Source organism: Trichosurus vulpecula, chromosome 3 (assembly GCF_011100635.1).
Source record: "Trichosurus vulpecula isolate mTriVul1 chromosome 3, mTriVul1.pri, whole genome shotgun sequence".
In the NCBI taxonomy this organism is placed as follows: domain Eukaryota; kingdom Metazoa; phylum Chordata; class Mammalia; order Diprotodontia; family Phalangeridae; genus Trichosurus; species Trichosurus vulpecula.
In genome coordinates, this window is record NC_050575.1 from 398,443,405 (window position 1) to 398,463,450 (window position 20,046).

Below are 20,046 nucleotides of genomic sequence, written 5' to 3' on the forward strand. Positions count from 1 at the left end.
CACCCTGGATAACTGCCTCCCCCAGCAACAGTGTGGCAAGAGGGAAAAAAAGAAAGAAAATGAGAGAATGAAGGAAAGAGAGTGTGTACGAAGGACAGAAGATGAGCTATGGGGGAATGGGAGATAGGGTGTTAGCAGGGGGAGGGAGACATGTAATGAACCCCGTGTCACTGGCTGTGGGACAGCCAGCTAGAGTAGGGAGGGGACAGTCCCTGACCTTGTGGTCAGATCAGAGCTGAGTTCAGGTCCCACAATGGCTCCTTTCGCCAGTTTCCAGATGGCAGTAGGTTGGATTGATAGCATTCTGCCTTAGACTGGTCATTCTCCCATACCTGGAAGATGGGATCATGCCTCCCTCCCTCCAGATCCTCTAGGGGAGTGTGTCAGGGTGAGCAATGACAGCTACTGGAGATCAAGCCCACTGGGACATCAGAGAGAGGAGGACTCATGTAACCAAGATGGAAGAGACTGACAAGAGACCTTAGTGCCTTCCCACCCCGATCTCTCCAGGATGACCTGGCTTCCTTGGTACTGTGGTCTGGAAAGGTTCATTCCAAGCCCCCTTGGAGTGATATGAGACAGAGGAATGCAACACAGACATTAAAGCAGGGTGAAGGGCCGGGAGAGGAGGGCCTGAGGAAGGGCCAGGGAGGCCAGCAGGAACAGACGGCAGCGACGTTTGACTTACCAAGTAGCTCTACAGGAAGGATGTGGGAGGGAGGAGAAAGAAGAGAAGAGAGAAAGAGAGAGACAGAGAGAAAGAGAGAATGTGTGAAAGATAGCTGATGGACGGAGAGCTATTTCTCTCATTTTGAGGGGAGGTAGGTGGGACCCCTTGACCCTCCCTGGGCTCCCTCTTAACAACTCCCTTTGTGAGGTGAGGGGCGGTCTTGAAGATGAGGTGGGCAGTTTCTAGAGGGGCTTATGTTGTGTGTGTGTGTGTGTGTGTGTGTGTGTGTGTGTGTGTGTGTGTGTGTTATAGAGCTCTATCACTCTGAGGCTTCCCTAAAGCCAACCTGAGATCCTTCCCTAAGATGCCAGCCAGGATGAACCCTGGTTAGCTGGTTTTGCAAAAGACCAAGGGCCCACCTCTTTGGCCTCTTCCCTTCTTGGAACAATGTGAAGCATTAGGAGCTGCCCTGGCAGAAAGCCAGAAGATGTGATGGCTCCTTCGGGGTCTGCCTGCTGTACCATGCCAACAAACCCTGACGCTGCCTCCCCCACTGGTGATGGAGGAGATGCTGCCCACTCTTAGGCTCTTGGCTACACAGATCGGCAGACCTATATATCATCCACCATGTCCCTCCCAGTGTCTGTAACTGGAACATTTTTCCTAGGGCTGGGGGGCCCTACCTTTTCGGGCTTTCTTCTGTAGCTTTAATGTGTCTGATGATTTCTTCTTGATCTCATGGCGAGCCCGTTTGTATTCTAAATGAGAAGAGAGGAAGAAAAACAAGACCCATGCTACGGGGGCCACTGCATACACCAAACCCTCTTGGCCCCCCTCACCTGACATTGTCCCCCCACTTCTTCCCTCTCTTCTTAAGTACCTTTTGCATGATCCTTGTCTAGTTGGTTGGCGGTTTTTTTCCAGTCCTCAATCCTCTCTTGTAGGGGGTTGATGAGGCTTTCCAACAGGGCACTGCAAAGGCCAGAGGCAGATTTGAAATGCAAATTTCCCATTGGCTGTGACCAAGTGGCCTGTCCCCCTTGGGGGCAAGGGAGGGGTTTTAGGGATGAACATGGTTAGTTGTGAAGGAAAGGTTGGGTCCCTGCCCCACAAAATTTGGAAGAATCAGGGATGAGGAGGCCTCCCTGGGCTTAGCGGGGGTACCAGCCCTGGCTTCAGCCCCTGCCAACCCTACTCACTTGGTAAACTGCCGAAGCTTGGTCTCAATGCTTCGGTGACGCATGCACATCCGGGTGAGGGCTGAGCCAATGTCTCTTGTGGCCCCTGGAAAAACAAGAGTCCCCTCCATGCTGAGAGGCTGTCATGGGATAGATCTGGCACTCCAGGGATGCTCAAGGAGGGTGGGATTGGGGGAGGGCCGGGGTTGCAGCTGCCACTGCCCGGGACACTGAGTCTCTAGCAAATCCTCCTGCTGACCACTAGAGGGTGATGTTTGCCCATAGAAATGTCCAGCACTGGGGACCCACCAGCACCCTCCCGATTCGACTTGGCCATCTCCCTATTTCCCTGTCCACCTCTCTGGATATCTTCCCAGTCTGCTCCCATGAGGCTGCCATGTTGTCCTCAAGCCTCTGCAGGTCACCTGGCCCAAGCTAAGCTTAGCTGGGGAAGAGGAGCAGTGGGTAGGGAGGAAGAAGAGGGAAGGTTCCGTGCTTGAGTCTTGTATGTAGCACTTGAGGGTTTCCATAGACACACAGAATGTAAAAGCTGGTAAGAAATCTTACAGGAAGAGTTACATAGTCCTACTGCGCTCTTTTTATAAGGGAAGAAACTGTGAGCCAGAGAAGATCATTTGTCTAGGGTTACAAAATGAGCCAGTTCGGAGACTGAACCCCTCTCCTGACTACCCCCCCTCCCTGGGCTCCTTCCATCGCACCAGCTCCAGTCCCACAAAATCCTGAGGCTGGAAACAGCTCCAAGGTCACCTGTGGTCCTCTTCCTGGGGCCACCCTCACACTCACCTCTATTGTTCTGATCACTACCGTGGGCAGTGTTGACAGTGCCCTCTCTTCCTTAGCCACCCAAGGCTATCCTGGTAGTATTACCACTGGAGTTCTCATCTACGTCATGGGATCAGGGGATTTAAAGCCAGTGGGGACCCTAGAGATGGTCCAGTCCACCGTCCTCATTTTTATAGAGGAGGAGACTGAAGCACAGAGAGGGACTTTCTGAGGCTACGAACTTAGTAAAGTTTCATCCAGTCTTCTGTTCTGAATTCAGCATCTCTCCACCTTTTATCACATATGCCTTCAACCTTTTCATATGCACATATCCCATCTCCCTAATGAACTTCTAAGCTCTGTAGGGCACAGACTCCTCTGAATGTCCCCTGCCCTCAACACTAAACAGTGCCTTGCGTATTCCAAGTACTCTTCTAGCAAAACCTGAGCTTGAATCCTGCCTTTCATGCTTACTAGCTATGACCCTGGGCAAGTCACTTACCCTCCCTCAGCCTGTTTTCTCATCTATAAGATGGGGATTATGAAAGTACACACTCCCCTGCCCCCATCCTCTACGTGGGTTAGATCAAGTGAGATAATATATTTAAAGGGCTTTGTAAATCTTAAAGCACTAAATTTGAGGTGTCATTAACAGTAAACTCCAGGAGAGAATGGACTACAGCTTTTATACACTTCATGTCTCCCTCAGCCCTGAGCCCATGGCTCTGCACACAGAAGATGCTTAATAAATATTTGCTAAACACAGTGGAATTGAATAAATACCAGATGCCTGAATGAAAATGGACACTGGACCCACGGGTCTGGGGTCTGGGATGCCAGCTGCCCTCAAGGGCTTGACTAGGGGCACATTCCTAACATGCCTGGAAGCTCCAAGTTTCAAGGAAGGATGGGCAGGGGAAATGGCAGGGCCTACTCTGAACTACATGACTTGGACAGCTGGCATTCTCCTTTACCACTCCCTACCTCCACCCAAAGCCCAGTGGCTAAGACCCACACTGCCACATGCCAGGGGCTGCCTCCCTCCCTTTAGGGAAGCTGGTGGTCAGTCTTGAAAAATATTGACCTGTCTTTGACATCTCCATAGGCTCTAACGCTGTAGGCTTGCCAAGGACAAGAGCAGCAACCCTGGATGGCACCTTTCAGTGCTCCCAGCTGTTTCTGAGCCTAGTGTCAAGGCTCATCCCCAGAATTTTCTTTATCATAGGGCTGACAGGTATTTGGGTGGAATCCCCAGTGGTACCCCAGGGAAACACCATCAGAAAACAGAGAGAATGGCTGAGTTGTTTTTTAACAGGAAACTTAGAGGGTGTTCATCTCTTGAGGACTATAATGGGATAGTATTGTGCCATAGGAAATGATGAAGGAAATGGCTTCAGAGAAACCTGGGAAGACTTTTATGAACTGATGCAGAATGAAGTGAGAATTTTCCACTAATGTACTCTCCAGACTTCCCAGAGCTGGGCGCTTGTGAGTGCAGAGATCTCACCCTGGCTCTGGTGCCCAAGGCTACCACTCTTTCCATGGTGCTCAGGCTAAAAAAACACAAGACTTGGGAGGGACCTGATAGTTGTGTTCACATATTTGAAGGGCCATCCTGGGGATGAGGGGCTAGGCTTGTGCTATTTGGTCTAGAGGGCAGAACCAAGAGCAATGGAAGAAGGGTACAAAGAAACCAATTTTGTCTTGATGTCAGGAAAACTTTCCTAACTTTCAGAGCTGTCCCAAGGCAGGATGGGGGAAAGGCTGCCCCAGAGGTGGTGGCTTCCTCCTCCTTGGAGGTCTTTGGGCAGAGGCTGGATGGGTACTGGTTGAACATTTTTATTGGGGAATTCTGAGGTCATAGACTATAATCTAGAGCTAGGGGAGAGCTTAGAGGTCAAATCCAGCCTCACATCCTTAATATCTGGGTGATCCCGATATTGATCCCAATTTAAGGAAACTATGACCCCAAAATGTTAAGTGACTTGTCCAGAGTAACACAGTTAGGATTGCAGGCAGGATTTGAACCCAGGTCTTCTTGATCCCAAGTCCAACACTTCATCCAACTCAGAAAGTGATTCTCTTCAGCTGGGCCCAAGATCCCTCTGTCCACTGCCACTTGGGAGGAACCAAGGGGAGAGATGCTGGGCTTGTGTGCCTGTGGGCAGAACTGTTCCTTCCTAGCCCTTCTCAAACCCGATCATCAGCCTCCCTTAGAGATTCCAAAAGAGGCAAAGGTGTCTGGACCCCAGGGGTCAGAAAGAGGAGTCGGGGGTCACCAGGGTGGTATAGGGAGTAACTCTCCCAAATTAGTTTTGCTTTGGGTCCTCTGCTGGGGAGGTGATGGGAACTCTTGTTCAAGGGGGCATCAATGTTTAGCCCTGTGCCCTGCAGGGCCCATATTGGTCAGATCAGGTCCCGCCCCATTCCTGCCATCCCTGCCCCAAAGATGCAGAATTCTTCTCCGCAGAAGATGATGTCATTGGGACTTCGAGGGTCCCTTCCTGTCTCTTCTCACAATGGGATGAACCTATTGCCTGACTCAAGTATTTTTGCCCTTGGTAAGCACTTAATAAATGCTTGTTGACTGTAGACTGGTATCCTTCCTGAATGTCCAGGCCCTTGACCACAGCTAGCTGTCTTCCCAGGGCTCCCGGAGGTCCCCACCCTCCATCACCGCCACCATGCCTCCACCTTCCTGACTCAGGGAGGTGATGTCTTGTCTCACTGCCCAGCAGCCAGAGCAGAGACCTCTGCCCAGTCTGACAGAATGGGCTCTGTGTCTCAGGCCTACGCGCATAATGAGCTTACTGTCCCAGAGTCAGGGTATGGAAGGGAAGAGTGGGCAGACAGAGGTGGGGTGGGAACACCGTGTGCAGCCGGCTATCCCTGCTGGCTCTCACCCTGGTCAAAGCCAAGGCTCGATCATCCCTCATCCCTGGGGTGTTGTCTCACCAGCTCCTTTGGGGACAGCCATGTGCCAACCCTGTAAGCCTTCTCTTTTCAGGGGGAGCAGTGTTTACTCTTCCTTGACCACCCAGTGCCTCAGTGGGTGCCCTTTACCCATCACTGCCCTTTATGTACCCTACATTCCAGCCAAACTGTTCCTTGTACAACGCTTTATCTCCCAATGCCATGCTCCTACATAGGCTGTGCCCTAGCCTGGAATGCCTCCTTTCCTCACTTCTACCTCTTGGAAGCCCTGGCTCTCTTCAATACTCAGCTCGAATGCTACCTCCTACGTTCCCCTCAGTTGGCATGGCCATCCTTCCTGATGTTAACATTGTATATATTTTGTATTTAGTCACATGAATGTTTCATTTTTTGTTTTGCATCCCCAGTGCTTGGCACATAGTAAGTGCTTAATAAATGCTTACTGAATAAATGAATGGAGCCAGCTAAGGTCGTGTGCTAAGCCCATCGTCATCAATCCTCTGGAAAGCTACTGAGATACAGAGAAAAAGGGCCAGTCCCACAACCGTCTTAGCCAATCTTCAATGCCACCTCCTCCATGAAGCCTTCTAGGACCACCTTAATCTGAAGTGATTGTTCCCTTGAACACTTGAACACTTACTGCCTTAAGCTATTAGTTATAGTTCACTGTCTGTCACCTCAGGGAGGGAGCTCCTTAAGGGTAGAGGCCTGTGTCTTAGATTTCTTTGTAGAGGCAACCTAGGAAGTTCAGAAATTGAGTATTTATTAACTTATTTCATATTTAACTAATTAAAATTAGTTTAATTTATTAACCAATAAGTATTTATTTGATTTAATAATTAGTTAATTTAATTTATTAACTGAATTTTTAACTGATATTTATTAATTGATTAACTGGTCACCCTTCTCCCTCTTCAATTCATAGGACTATAGGTTTAGAGTGGGAGGAGACCTCAGAGACCATCTAGTCCAGCCTGTTTATTTTACAGATGAGTAAACTGAGGCCCACGGAGATCAATTGACTTGCTCACGGTCAGGAAGTGAGTGGCAGAAGTAGGTTTTGAACCCAGGCTTTCTGGATCCATATCTAGTGCTCCTTCTCCTTCACCAGGCTGTCTCTCCTTGCAATTACTGGTCACATCTGTCTGCAGCTATGCTGGGAACCCAGAGCCTCTCCAGTCCTCGCTGAGATCAGCACCCAAGGCAATTGAGTGACAGAACTCTCCGGCCCACAAGCCCCCTTTAGCCCTGAGTCTTTTTGTTAGGACAGGGGGTAGACAGCTCCAAAAGGTGTCCATCCCATTTGATGGGGTCACATGGAGCCTCTGGTCTCCCCCATCTCAGACCTGGGCCTGGAATTGTCCACGGTGCTGTTTGCTCATTAGACAGGGTGGACCAATAGCAGAATTGCACCCGGCCTCTACAGAGCTCAAAGCCCTCTTCAGATGTGATCTCACTTGCCCTTGGTATATGCCCTTAGGGATGAAGAGTAATGATTACCCTCATCTCATGGAAAGGCAGGGAAAGGAGGCGGAGAAAAGTCAAGCAGCTTGCCCAACAATGCAGAGGAAGTTTGAGAAGCTGACTCTGGGTCTTACGCCCCCTTCTGCTGGCTATGACATTTCATATCCCACCTGTCCCTGTTCTACTCCCTGGCCTCCTGCTTCCCTGCCCTCCTCAGTTCCATTTCCAGCTTCATACCTCGGGTGTTGGTGGCCATATCAGCCACTTTCTGGAAGGCATCCAGGAAAGCCACTGCAGCCAGGACTGTGGTCCTGAGGGAGACAGGAGGATGGCAGAGTCGTTGGAATAGTGGATTCTCTTGTAGCCCACCCCTGATCACAGTCAGGAGTCTGAGCTCCAGATCCCTCCCAAGGAGAGAAGACTCAGCCAAACAGCTGGGAGGAAGCCCCAGGCTGCCTCTATCCTCCTGGGCTACCTGGGCACCAGGAGGGGGAGCGGGCAACATGACAAACCTGGGCTGTCTATTGGGGGTCTCCCAGACAGCCTCTTTGGGGTACCCATGCCTGTGCCACTGAGGAGCTGCTGTACTACCTTACCTGAGCTGAGAGTGTAGCTTAGTGGCTTTTGAATTGAAGTCTTCCCAGATGGGATAGGAGCTCTGTAGGGAGGAAGAGAGAAGAGAGAAAGGCAGGTGACATACACAACAGTGAACGGCAATTGCTCTCCAAAATTCGGCCCAGCCTTTCTGTTATCATTTGTTACCCGCCAAAGAACAGAAAAAGGAATAGAGTGGGCCATTCCCATCCTCCAACGATCCAAGGACCTGTAAAAATTCTGTGGGCATGGGCACTCCTCCTGAGCCAGACTGAACCTTTTAAATGGTCCTCAAGAGCTGCTGGGGCCAAAAATGGATGCCCATGTCAATCTGAGGATGATCCTCTCTCAAACGGGCAAGGCTGGTCACTGGACAACAGATATGTGTGTGGTCCTTCTCTGGGACCTACTTCAATGAATCAGCATTTATCAGGTGCCTGCTCTATGCCGAGCACTAGGGATGCCCTCAAGAAGCTTATGTTTTACTCAGACCTTTACAGCTTGGTAAGAGGTTTCAGAGCTTGTACGTCACTGATGATGCACTCTGAGATCATGCGAGCCATGAGGGGGAATCAGAGGAGGGCTTTGGTGGATGGAGCATTTTTCATAATGTTGCAGAAATGGAGGAGGAAACTCTGTCCTGCACCCTCTGGAAGAGTTGACCCCAGGGCCTGCTCAGGCTACCAGGTCATGCTCCCTTTGTGGGTCCCTGCAAAGGCTTTTTCCATTGCTGGGGTGGAAGAGAAGAGGCAGGTGAGGAGATGGCTGGGGAAGGTGAGTGAAAGGGGGTGCTGGGTTAGTCAGAGGAGCCAGACGCTGGGGAGCAGCAGTTGCTGTAGGTATATCAGCCGCCTTGGGACTATACCTTGTATTGGCAGACAAAGGCAGGGGTGGGATCGGGGAAGAAGGGTTCTAAAATTGTTAGGATTGCAGATTTAGTGCTGGGAGGAATCTTAGAGGCCATCTTGGTCCAATGCCCTCATGAGGAAACTGAGACCCAGAGAAATGGAGGCGCTTGGCCAACATGACAAAACCAGGATTTGAAACCGGGTCTTCTCATTCTTTCACTGTGCCACCTAGGGCAGTGTTGGCAAAGCAGACAATTTCCCAGACCTTACCCAGTGTCCTTGCATCGGGCAATGCCTTAGGGGAGGGGAGTCCTAGCCACGGGCACAAAAGAATTCAACGGTTCACCCCGTGTCTAACCTAAATGGCCGTTATTTCATCTCCCTTCCTCCAGCTCTGCCCTCAGGGGAGGTGGAGACTGAATGGCCATCCCTGTCCAAAGGATAACCCAATCCAGACTTTCTACTATCACTATTCTCCACTCCCCAACCTCAAAGCAATGCCAGGATATGGACTGAGAAGGGGAGAGGACACCTCAAAGCCCAGAACTAGCTTTGCATTCAGAGTAATTCAGCTACTTAACATTTTCAAAAATAATGTCTATTAATTTTTTTTTTTGGTTTATATCACCTACATTTCCTAACGAATTCTTCCTCACTTTCCTTTACATCAAAGAAATTAAAGGCGGGCGGGGGGTGATGATCAGCAAAACTGACATATTGAAAAAGTCTGACTTTGTATTTAGCATTCCATACCCATTGATCTCCACCTCTTCAAAGAATCAATGGATACCTTCCACGATGCCTTAAGCTACATGTCTATGTGGCCTGCTTGGCTTACAATGGGTCTCAGAAACCCAATTTGACCCAGGAGAACATAAAATGCCCCTCAGATGGCCCTTGGGGTTATTTCAGAGAGCTCTGTGTCCACCTCTGACTCCTATCAAACTCCCAAAGGGAGTTGATACACATACGTATGTGGACAGAGAGAATCTATATGTATGTATGTATGTGTGTATGCATAAACAAACAGAGGCACCAAGGCCCACACCCCTGTATTCTAAGGATGTTCTCTGCTTTACCCATAGACGGTGAGATAGCCCTTCTCCCACAGCTGGTTGGGGGGGGCTGACTACTTTTGAGCCTTCTGGGTCCCCGTGAAGGGTGCTTGGTGTTGCTCTGAGATGCTCCCCTTCTGTGGCCCTGCTGTGCTCCCTCTACTTCCCACCTTAAGATAGGGTCTGTGGCTGGTGACTCTGACATGAGCTGCCCAGTTCATGCCCATTCTGGGATTGGAATGGTCATGGTGGCTGTGCTGGGTCCTGCTGGCTTTAGGGGGACAGCCAGCCACCCAGGCCCTGAATGAGGCACTTGTCCTGGGGACAGAAGCACCTTTCTCTTCCCTATGGTGGGGAGGAAGGAGGGGGAAACAGTATGGCCTTTATCCTGGTCTGGCCCAAAGAGGATGAAGGAGTTTCCCCGTCTGGGTCCAGTGAGGGGAGGTTGACACTTCCCCCCAAGGCCCAAATTGGAGCTGTTGTGTTTAGCTTTGGGCAAAACAAGTTGGTTGGTTTTCTTAAGAGCCTTTTCTGGCCCACACCTCCCACCCCCACCCCTGCCTGGGCTGCTCAAAGGCGTCTTTATGACAGCCTTTTACAGGCTAACCCCTCGCTTGACACACACTGCCCTCAGATGAGGAAGGATGGAGCAAGGGAACAAATGTGGCTGGATGGGGGCCCCAAGCCAAGCCCCACCTCAACACCCATCCCTCCAGAAAATGCTGCACTGGACCCGAGCTGAGCCAGGGTGGGCTAGCCCCACATAGGTGGCCTTTCCTGCCCAAAGGCTGGGGAGGAGTTCGCTTTGCACAGGGGAAGCCCAAGCTTGAACCAGAGGCAGAGGGGGCCAGTGCTGAGGCTGAGGCTGAGCCCAGGAGTTCCCAGCCCTACCTATCTTGGGCCCTCTCCTTCAGGAAGAGTGAGGCTCCTGAGTGAGGGGAGAAGAGAGAGGGAGGGAGGAAGAGGAAGGGAGGGAGAGAGAGGTGGTGGGGGAGAGAGAGAGAGACAGAGAGAGAGAGAGAGAGAGGGAGAGGAGAGACAGAGGGAGAGAGAGAGAGGGAGGGAAGGAGGGAGAAGGAGAAGGAGAGGGAGAGGGTGAGAGAGAGAGAGAGAGAGTGAGAGAGAGAGAGAGAGAGAGAGGCAGACACAACACCTGGTGTTGGGGGAAAGGCCTGGCTGGCTTCCCGTCTGGGGAGGCCCCACAGGAAGGGGGAAAGGAAAGCTCAAACAGACTCACAGGGGAAGGGGAAACTCCCTGTGAATCATGGCTGACCCTCTGAGGCTTGCAAAGGGCTCTCCATAAAGTGCCTCATCTGAGCCCCCCATCCCCTTGGGGGGGAGGTGCTATTACTATCCTCCTTTTAGAGGTGAGGAAACTGAGGCTGAGAGGTCAGAAGGGGCTTGGCAGAGGTCACCCAGTTAGTAAATGTCTGAGGCAGGATTTGAACTCAGCTCTTTCTCACTCCATGTGCTCTGCTGACTGCCCCAGTGTCTCTCTTCAACTTCTAGAAGCTTCCTGGCTTGCCCAAAGCAGTATGTTTGACCTGTTTCTCTTCCTACTTCCCTCAGCAGTCTTCTAGTCGAGGCTTCTGGGAGAGTGGTCTTCAGTGTCACCCCTGCTCCCAGTCACCGTTTTAGTATAAAAACAAGAAAATAGATCCTTAGCTCTGAGGGGCTTCTGGGCTCCCCTAAGCTGATGTGGGTCACCAGGCCCAAGGAGGTTCAACATTAGGCCTCATGGCTTGGGGCTGGGGTCTAGGAAACTGAAAGGAAAGGGCATTGAGGAGGTGGGATGGGAAGGGAAGACAAATAAGCCACAGGGAACATAAGAATTCCATCTCCCACCCTCCCACCCACACAAAGCAGCCCCCAAACCAGAGCCTGATGTTCCAGGAGAGAGAAGGCAAATATTTGAGAAACTCAGAGCCACATAATCCCTGGGTAGGGAGTGGCCAGCAGCTGTGGGAGGAAAGGTCTCCCACTCCCTCACCCTGATCCCATGGGCCTCAAATCCAGCCCAGGGCTACTTCTCCTGCTTCTAGTCCCTGGAGCCATAAAAATTCTCTCCTGTTGGCACAAGGAGCCAGTCCCTGAGCCTAAGAGGGGGAGGGATCTCTGGAAGATGCAGAATTTGTGGTAGCCATTTCTTAGCCACCGAGGCCCATCTCTGCTCTGGAGGCCCAATCCTGCTCTGGAGGGCCATTCTCGTTCTGGAGGCCCATACCTGTTCTGGAGGCCCATCCCTGCTCTGGAGGCCCATCCCTGCTCTGGAGGCCCATACCTGTTCTGGAGGCCCATCCCTGCTCTGGAGGACCATTCTCGTTCTGGAGGCCCATCCCTGCTCTGGAGGCCCATCCCTGCTCTGGAGGCCCATTCTTGTTCTGGAGGACCATCCCTGCTCTGGAGGCCCATCCCTGCTCTGGAGGCCCATTCTCGTTCTGGAGGCCCATCCCTGCTCTGGAGGCCCATTCCTGCTCTTGTCCCTGTGGGGGCAAGGTTGGTAGGCTGTGGCCCCTCAGGACAGGGCAGGGACGGTGTGGGACAAGGGGAGCCAGGCCAAGCTATGCCCTCTGAAGTGGACCCTTTGGAGAGATGGAAAGCCCAGTGGGGAGCTCAGAATCTTCAGGGCAGGATCAAGAGGGTCAGTGGGGAAAGAGACTTTCAAACTTTCCCAGTCAAACACTCTCATTCTGGAGAAGGCTGAAGCCCAGGGAGGGGAAAGGGGTCTGAGGGACTTGTGTCCAAGTCTGCCAGCTCCCGGTAGGTCTTCTGAAAGCCTGAAACCCTCTACAAACGTTAGCCGTTCTTAGGGTAGCTATTGTTACTGTTGCCGTTAGGGACCAGGCCACCCCTAACTACCATTTTTTGGGTGGGGGAGGAAGGCTTTGCCTAGTACTTCAATCACTGTAGGGAACTCCCAGTGTGGACACTCCCTCCACTAAGGCAGACTGGGAACTTGTCTTCAACGTATAGTCTTGGGAGCTGCCTTAGCCCTGAGAACGGAAGTGATACTCCCACAGTCCCACAGACCCCACAGGTCAGAGATGGTCTCAAACCCGGGTTTGTCTTCACCCCAAGGCCACCACCTGAGCTAGAAAAGACCCCAGGAATTGCTTCTGTTGGACAGAAGTGGATTATCAAGACATAGAAAAGGCTAAGACTCTATGGTAGAACCCAGATCCCAGCACCTGCACCTCCAGCTCACATTCCTTCACTAGGTCTGGCACAGCTTTCTTAATAGGAGCACGTGTGTGTGTGTGTGTGTGTGTGTGTGTGTGTATCTATATAAATATACTCTATATCTATATATCTTCAATAGCTTAAAAATCTACTAAAATTTTGAGGGTACCCTGTATTAAAACTCCTATTAAGAGAGAGGAGGTAGATTAAGTGGGAGGAAGGTGTGGGGGTGGGGGGAGAAAGAGAGAGAGAGAGGCAGATCTGTACCTCTCCTTCTCTCTTTGCCAGACAGTAAGGGTAAGCTAGGCAAAGGGGCAGCTTCATGGTGTAGGGGATAGAACGTTGGGCCTGAAGTCAGGAAGACTCCTCTTAGTGAGTTCAGATCTGGTCTCACTAGCTGTGTGACCCTGGGCAAGTCACTTAACCCTGCCTGCCTCAGTTTCCTCATCTGTAAAATGAGCTGGACAAGGAAATGGCAAACCACTCCAGTATCTCTGCCAAGAAAATCCCAAATGGGGTCATGAGGAGTTGGACACGACTGAAAACTGAGAAACAACAAAGGTAGCCACGTATTACATATATAAATGAAATGTTTGGTCTGGTTTCAGAGTCAAGACCTGCATTCGAGTTTGGCCAAGTTTGGGTTCAGATCACTGAACCTCTCAGTCTCCCAGGTAACTCTCTAAGACTCTGGGCTGCAGAAAAGATGCTGATATGAACCGGAGTGGGCTTATGACTGGATTAAGACTTTTGAGACTCTTCCCATATATGACACACACGCTTGTATCTATACCTTTAAAATGTTTGCAAAGCTCTTTCTGCACACCGGCTCATGTGAGTCTCCTAGTCCTCCAAGAGAGAATTTTTAATTTCCATTTTACAAATGGAGAAATTGATGTTAGGTGACTTCAGCAGGGTCATCCAGTTCTAAGTAGAAGGGTCAGGGTTGGAACCCACGTATTCTTGCCTCTAAGCCCAGAATTCTCTCTACAATACCACCACGGTGCTGTCAGCATCTCTGAGGGTGAGCAGAGGTGCCTGCTGGGTATGCTACCGTGGGTACGAGTCTAGAACCGAACTCAATGGGTCCCTAGGTCTCTGTGAAGAGACTCCCAGTGAGGAAACATCCTTAAGGGCCTGGGCTGTTGACCGAGGGCCTGGATGGGCAGGGAGGGAAATAGATTCTAGGAGCTGAGCCCCCAAAGTGACCAGCTCAAGGTAGCAAGGGATAGAGTTGGAAAGATGAGGGCTGGAGGGGCTGGGAGAGATCTCCTGAAAAGACCAGAATGTCTCAGGGCTGAGGCCTGAGGACTAAAGGCCCTGAGGCTGCTGCCCATCCTTTGAAAACCCAGTTCAGACAGACATTGGGCCAATGATTTAGACTGAACTCGCCCTAGGCTACTCAGCCCGCTGGTACCCCCTCCTGTGCTGTGCTACTTCCCTGAGTACCAACCTCTAGGTAAGAGCCTAAAGCCTTCAAACAGAGGCTGGCCCAAGCCTGGGGCCACTGCTTAGTCCTCACTGGCTTCCTCTGTTCCCCGAGGGCCTCTCCTCTTTAAGGGCAACCATGAGTTTGGGGTACAAACCCTACGAAGATACCCACTTCCTGCACTGGGTGGCAGGGGCACCTCCAAGTCCTTCCCAAAGGGGGCTGGAATTATAAGATAGGAAAATCAAGACAGAAACCAGAAGGTCATAGTAAGCAAGAGGGGCCAGGGTTCCCTGGGCAGTTGTGCATGCGTGGGAAGGGAAAAAGCATTTATTAAGTGCCTACTATTTGCTACATACTGTGCTAAGCACTTCAGAAATATGTTCTCATTTGAACCAGAGCGACAGGACACAGGACAAGGCGGCATTGTGAAGAGATTGCTGGACCTGGAGTCAGGAAGACCTGAATTTAAATCCTGACTCAGGCACTTACTAGCAACCTTTCTATGCCTCGATTGTCTTGTCTTTAAAATGGGTACGCCAATAGTCTGTAAGGATTGTTCCTGGGTTCTCAGGACATGCCTCTCCCCTACATTTGTGGCTTCAGGGATTCGGGCATCTGAGTGGGGGAATCTCCATTGGCGTCCTATCCTAGTGTGATCTCACCCGAGCTATACGGACATGGCCTGCAAAGAAAATATTGTGGGTTTGGCTGTGTCATTCCCCTCTCTTCCACAGAACGCTGCCTTATGGGTGAGGGGTAACAGGGAAGAAAAGTCATATCCTCCACAGCCCTGAAAGCACCTAGCTTCGGAAAAAGCCCTTTGGGAGGAGGTCATCACCCTCCACATGGGGAGGCCTGAGGGGGGAGGGTGGGGGTAAGAGGGGCTGGCCCAATAGACTTCTCCAAACTCCTGCAGCTTCTGATGCCTCAGGTCCCCAGGCTTCCACAGCCAGCTCCGGGAGCAATGTCAGGGATAGGTGCCAGAAACTGGAATCAGCCCCTGGGCTCTGGGGTCCCCCAAATTTAGGCCCCTCGAAGTCTCCCCAGTTCCCTGGGGCCCTTCCTCAACCTTCAGGTCCCAAGGAGTAAGCTGGTTTTACACAATCTTTGCATTTGGAGTTAGGAGCCAGCAGCCACAATGTGATGAAATCCCTTGGACTCCCTGGCCTGGGGCAGTCAGGAGAAAAGGCTTCTAGCCCTAGGGCTGCCTCTATAACTACCAGTTTGGGCCACTGGTTTTCCATCTCTGGACCCCATTTTCCTCACCTGCTAAATGCTTCCAGCCATGAAATCCTCAGGCTCCGTACCTAATCTCTTCTGGCATCCTGTTCCAGTGTCTCAGATCAGATAGCCAGAAAGTTCTGGGATGCTTACCCTTCTCACCATCTGCCTGACCTTGGGCAAATCATTTAACCTTTGGGAGCCAAGCATCATCACCTAAATCGACATTCCTATAAATCCAGGTACATTCCATCGACAAAGAGGCAAGGGCTCAGCTGTTGACAGGCAGCATGCAGTAATAGAGAGAATACTTGATTTAGAGTCAGGAAAACCTAGGTTCAAATTCTGCCTCAGATGCTTAGCTGTGTGACCCTGGGGAAGTCCCCTAACCTCTCAGATTCTTCATCTGTAAATAAAATGGAGGGCAGGGGGAGGGAAGAAAGGGATTGCTCTCTAAGTTCCTTTCCCGATTGAAATCTATGAGCTAGTGATCTTGTTCCCACAGGAGTAAGGTAAGTCAGGACAACAATCTGAGTCTTGGGAGGGCCCTAAGGATTGGTCTCCACACTATGTCCTACACTTGGGGGTGGAAGGAGGCTAAGGGTTGCCTGCCTTCCTGGGTAAAGAGATGTTTGAATGAAAGCTGTCCCTTTTATCTTTTGTTTGTGAGGCAGAAAAGGGCAAGGAGAACCCACAACTTTGGCCAAGTCTCGGGAAGCATGAATCTGCTGGGGACCAGCTTTGAAGGAACTGGACCTCCTTAGCCCTCCCAAACTTTCGTTAACATGGGCTCCAGAACTGGAAGGGATCTTGTGATGGAATTTTGTCCAACCCCTCTATTTTCCAAATGAGGAAACCCAGGGGCCAGTTTATCACTCAAGGTCACCCAGGAACGAATTGACAGATCCCAAAGCCAGTGGTCCTTCTACTGCCTTATCTCCTCCAAAGCAGGAATGGGGAGGGGGGGAGGGGATCAGCACTGCCATCTCAGTATGGCTTAGCTTCTGTGGGACCCTAAAAAGCCTGGGAAACTGGAAGCTGGGAGTCAGAGGCTAGGGAACAGGCAGGGACTGCTACACACAGAAGTCTTAGAAAAGGGGTCACTGTAGGGGGGAAGCTCCAACTCGACAAACATTTGAATTCTTTTGACATACATAGAAATAAGCATCAAGTCTGGCTTCAGATGGGTGGGAAGTCAGGAAGGCTTGGGGTCAAGTTTGACGTCTACTGGCTATATGACCCTGGCTAAGTCACTAAACCTCTCAGTGTCCGGAGCAACTCTCCACGACTATACACTGTAGAACAGGTGGTCCTTTTCAGTGTGTGTCAGTAACAGTTTCTTCACAGGGCATTTCCTGTATTGATTAAATCAGAGGCCCTAGGTTGGGGGGTCAGAGGAAAGATAGGCATAATAAATAAATAACTGAGTAATGCTGATGGGCTCACAGGATGTAGAGTTGGAAAGGACCGTAAAGATCAGCTAGTTCAATTTTACTCTTATTTTGCAGAGAAGGCAAGTAAGAGGACCAGAATTTGAACCCAGGTCTACTCACTCCAAACCCAGTGCTTGTTTTTTTGAGGTAGGACCAGCGTGGCCCGTTGAGTCCATGGGGTACTGTCTAATGGGCTAGGGGGCAGAAGATGGGTTTTGACCACCTTCTCTAGTTCTACCAAATATATTTCTCAAAGTCTTTTTTCTCAGCCTCCTGGCCCTAGGCTGAGGATGCCCCTAGGAGCCAGTCAAATGTAGAACCCTCCCTCTCCACCCCCACCAAATCTGGGAGGTAGGAAAACAGTTCCAGAGCAGCAGGGGGGTGAGAGATGGTGGTGGTACGACCAGTCCTGCCACGGGGCAGCCTGCCACGTTCATCTCTCCAACTCCCTGTGCCAAGGTCCTAGCTCTACCCTGCATGCCCTCTGGCCTCCAGAGTGGCGGAGATTCTTGTCATGGGGCTCCTTGGGAGAGCTGGCTTTGAGCAAGCACTCCACAGTGATGGGACCAACTCTCGTTTCTGCTTTCTGCTGGGACTAGCTTCTCCTGTCCTAGCGCCTTGCTAATGCTGGCTGGGTCCTTCCCGAGCTCTCTCTCTGTATGTAGTTAGTACACATTTAGATCATGTATGTAGTATGTTGTAGCGATGTGTTACTCGCCCCTTAGTGTAGCCCCAGAGGGAGGCATTCTGGGTTCCAATTCCAGCTCTTCTTTCTGCCCCATTTCACTGAATCAGAATCTCACTAGGCTCCAGAAAACAAACCAAGGTTGACTCCTCCCCCTCCCTTCTTTAGGAGAGAGGACTAAGTGGAAGAATTGGCTTCCTTTGATAGAGAAGCCTGTGTCATGTAGTTCTAAAGGATGAACCCTAGAACTTCTAGGTCCAATTTCTGGACAGATGGCTCTCCTAAATTGAGCCCCACCCCCAGTCACCCCAAGTCCACTGTCTAACCCATTCTTCACCCTCAGATTACTTCCTCCTGTATACTCCCAAACCAATTCTTGACTACTCTTTCTCTACCTGCCCTAGGGACCAAAGTATTGCCCTCTGCCGCGGCTCGATGCCCAAAGGTCCCTCCCTTTCTTTCGACTTCCTTGAGCCTTGGGACCAATACCCCAGGTCCTGGGAGCCCTGATAGGGAGAGAAAGGTCAATAGGCTCTCGGGTCTCTACCCTCCTATGCTGCAATTCCAGGGCAGAGAGGCTACTGGGAATATGGGGAGGGGTGTTAGTCCGCAGAGCAGGCGACTAAATTCCTAACCGATTCCCCCTGGTGACCTTGAACTTGTTCCCAGGCCTCAGTATCTCCGATTGTGGAAACAAGAGATAGCCTCTTCCTTCTTTCTGACTTTGGGTAAGGGGAGCATAGAGCTAGGTCTCAGGCGAAAGAGAGAAGGTGTGAGACTGATATTTTAAGAACCTGGGATAAAGGGAGTAACAACTGCGGGGCGATGGTTGGGTAAGGGAGGGAAGGGGCTGTTCTTTAGGCCTTCCTTCCCGGGCCAGGGGGCAGGACAGGCAGGGGGCTTTGCTGTCCCAGCTGAGTCCACCAGCTCCTTCCCTGCCCCCAAGCCCCGGGACAAGCCTGGGAAACAGTGGGCTGGATCGCCCCTCCCCCACATCCCCCCAGGCTCTGGGGGGAGGGGGAAGCCCTGGAATAACAACAACCAATCCCGGCCCTTCGGGTCACCAGGATACATGTGCTCCGGCTTTCGTCCCGCAGGACCCCGGTCTCTGGGTCTGCGAAAAGATGCAGGCCGGTGGGGAAGGAGTTAAGTCCTCTCTCCCGGCTTTATTATTTTTCCCCCCCGGCCTTGGCAATGACAGCATTGTCTGGGCTCCGGGGCTGCAGCAAGGAGCCAGGGGGAGGAGAGGGGGGGAAGGGGGAAGGAGGGAGGGAGGATCGGGGGGATGGGGGAACAGGGAGAGGGGAAAGGAGGCACCCAGCCTCAAACAGCCAGAGCCCAGGGATTTAAAGGGCGGCGCAGAGACTCGCCCGCTCCCTCCCGGGCCATCCGGTCCCCGAGTGTTAACGAGCTCCTTTCTGGAGGCGGGGGTCATCCCAGACCCCATCCCCCGAGAAAGCGGAGGTTGCAGTCCGTTCCCCCCCCCGCCCCCTCTCCGTACCCGGCCCTCCCTCCCCGCCCCCCCCCCCCCCCCCCCGCAGCCCCGCCTCAGCCTTTTTTCTGGAGGTAGGGAGAGCGGGTTTAACGTTCCGAGCAGTCTGGAAGGGCTCTGTCCAGCAGAACACCCTGGCCGTCCACCCCTCCACCCCAGCATCTCCTGCCTCTCCTTCCCCAAGCCAGACAACAGGGACGGGAGCCCCGGCCCGGCCCATGGCCACGGCCACGGCCACAGCCACGGCGCGCTCACACTCGAGAGCGCGCGCACGCACACACACACACACACACACACACACACACACACACACCCCCCCCCCCCCCACAGACCCACACACAGACACAGGCTCAGAGAGTCCCAGCCTCATACATAGGTTCCTCCCAAGTGCCCACAGACACACAGTCCCCGAGAGCACATGGGTCCAAGTGGACAGACGGACTGACGGACAGAGGGACGGGAAGGCGGACGGGCGGGGGGCCCCGGGGCTAGGCAGCCCCCGCGTCCGCCCCAGTCAGGGTCCGTCACGGCCGCAGGCTGCGCGGGTTAGAAGCGAGGGGGCGGGGCCCCCTTTCTCTCCCCGTTACCTTCATGTCATTGACGATGGCCTGGAAGAGGCCCCCCAGGGCCCCGCACTCTTTCTCCACCGTCTCCATGCCAGCCGGGGCGCAGGGTCCGGACTGGCCAAGCGGGCCGGGGGCGCGGCTCCCGGGGCTCTGCGAATCCGCGAGGGAGGAGGAACAAAAAGCCGTGCCGGTCCCCGGGGCTGCTCCCGCGAGCCTGGGCGCGGCGGGCCCCGCGGGCGGACGGTCCGGAGCCCCCCGCCTCTGGCCGCGCTCGGCTTCAGCGGCCGGCCGCCCCCCGGGCCCGGGACGCGCGCAGCCGCCGGCCCTCCGCAGCCATGTCCCGCGGCCGGCGGGCTCCGCTCCGCTTGTGGCCCCGGTCCCCCCGCCCCGCGCCGGAGGGAGGCGGCCGCCCCGGGATGGAGGGCCCGCAGCGGCCCGCGTCCGTTCTCCCGCGGCCGTGGGCGCAGGGAGCTGGCGGGGGCGCAGGGCAGCGCAGCGCAGCGATCCCGGG

The 20,046-nt window shown here is 52.7% G+C and overlaps 1 protein-coding gene across 6 annotated transcripts in view; it reads right to left on the minus strand.

Annotated features, from left to right (window-relative positions):
- MTSS2 (MTSS I-BAR domain containing 2) overlaps positions 1–19,832 on the minus strand; it is a 37,043-nt gene extending 17,211 nt beyond the window's left edge. For 2 of the 6 annotated variants that reach the window (XM_036750652.1, XM_036750650.1), the window contains exons 1-7: positions 19,557–19,830; positions 7,626–7,687; positions 7,267–7,340; positions 1,870–1,954; positions 1,551–1,642; positions 1,354–1,428; positions 689–697 (exon numbers count right to left, since the gene is read on the minus strand). In XM_036750652.1, coding sequence (XP_036606547.1) covers positions 689–697; positions 1,354–1,428; positions 1,551–1,642; positions 1,870–1,954; positions 7,267–7,340; positions 7,626–7,687; positions 19,557–19,625 — 466 coding nt within the window. In that variant the 5' untranslated portion in view covers positions 19,626–19,830. Of the gene's footprint in view, positions 1–688; positions 698–1,353; positions 1,429–1,550; positions 1,643–1,869; positions 1,955–7,266; positions 7,341–7,625; positions 7,688–19,556 lie in introns of all 6 variants that reach the window. The other 4 variants (XM_036750649.1, XM_036750646.1, XM_036750647.1 and 1 more) reach the window with 4 other exon arrangements.
- Between the last annotated feature and the right edge of the window lie 214 nt (positions 19,833–20,046).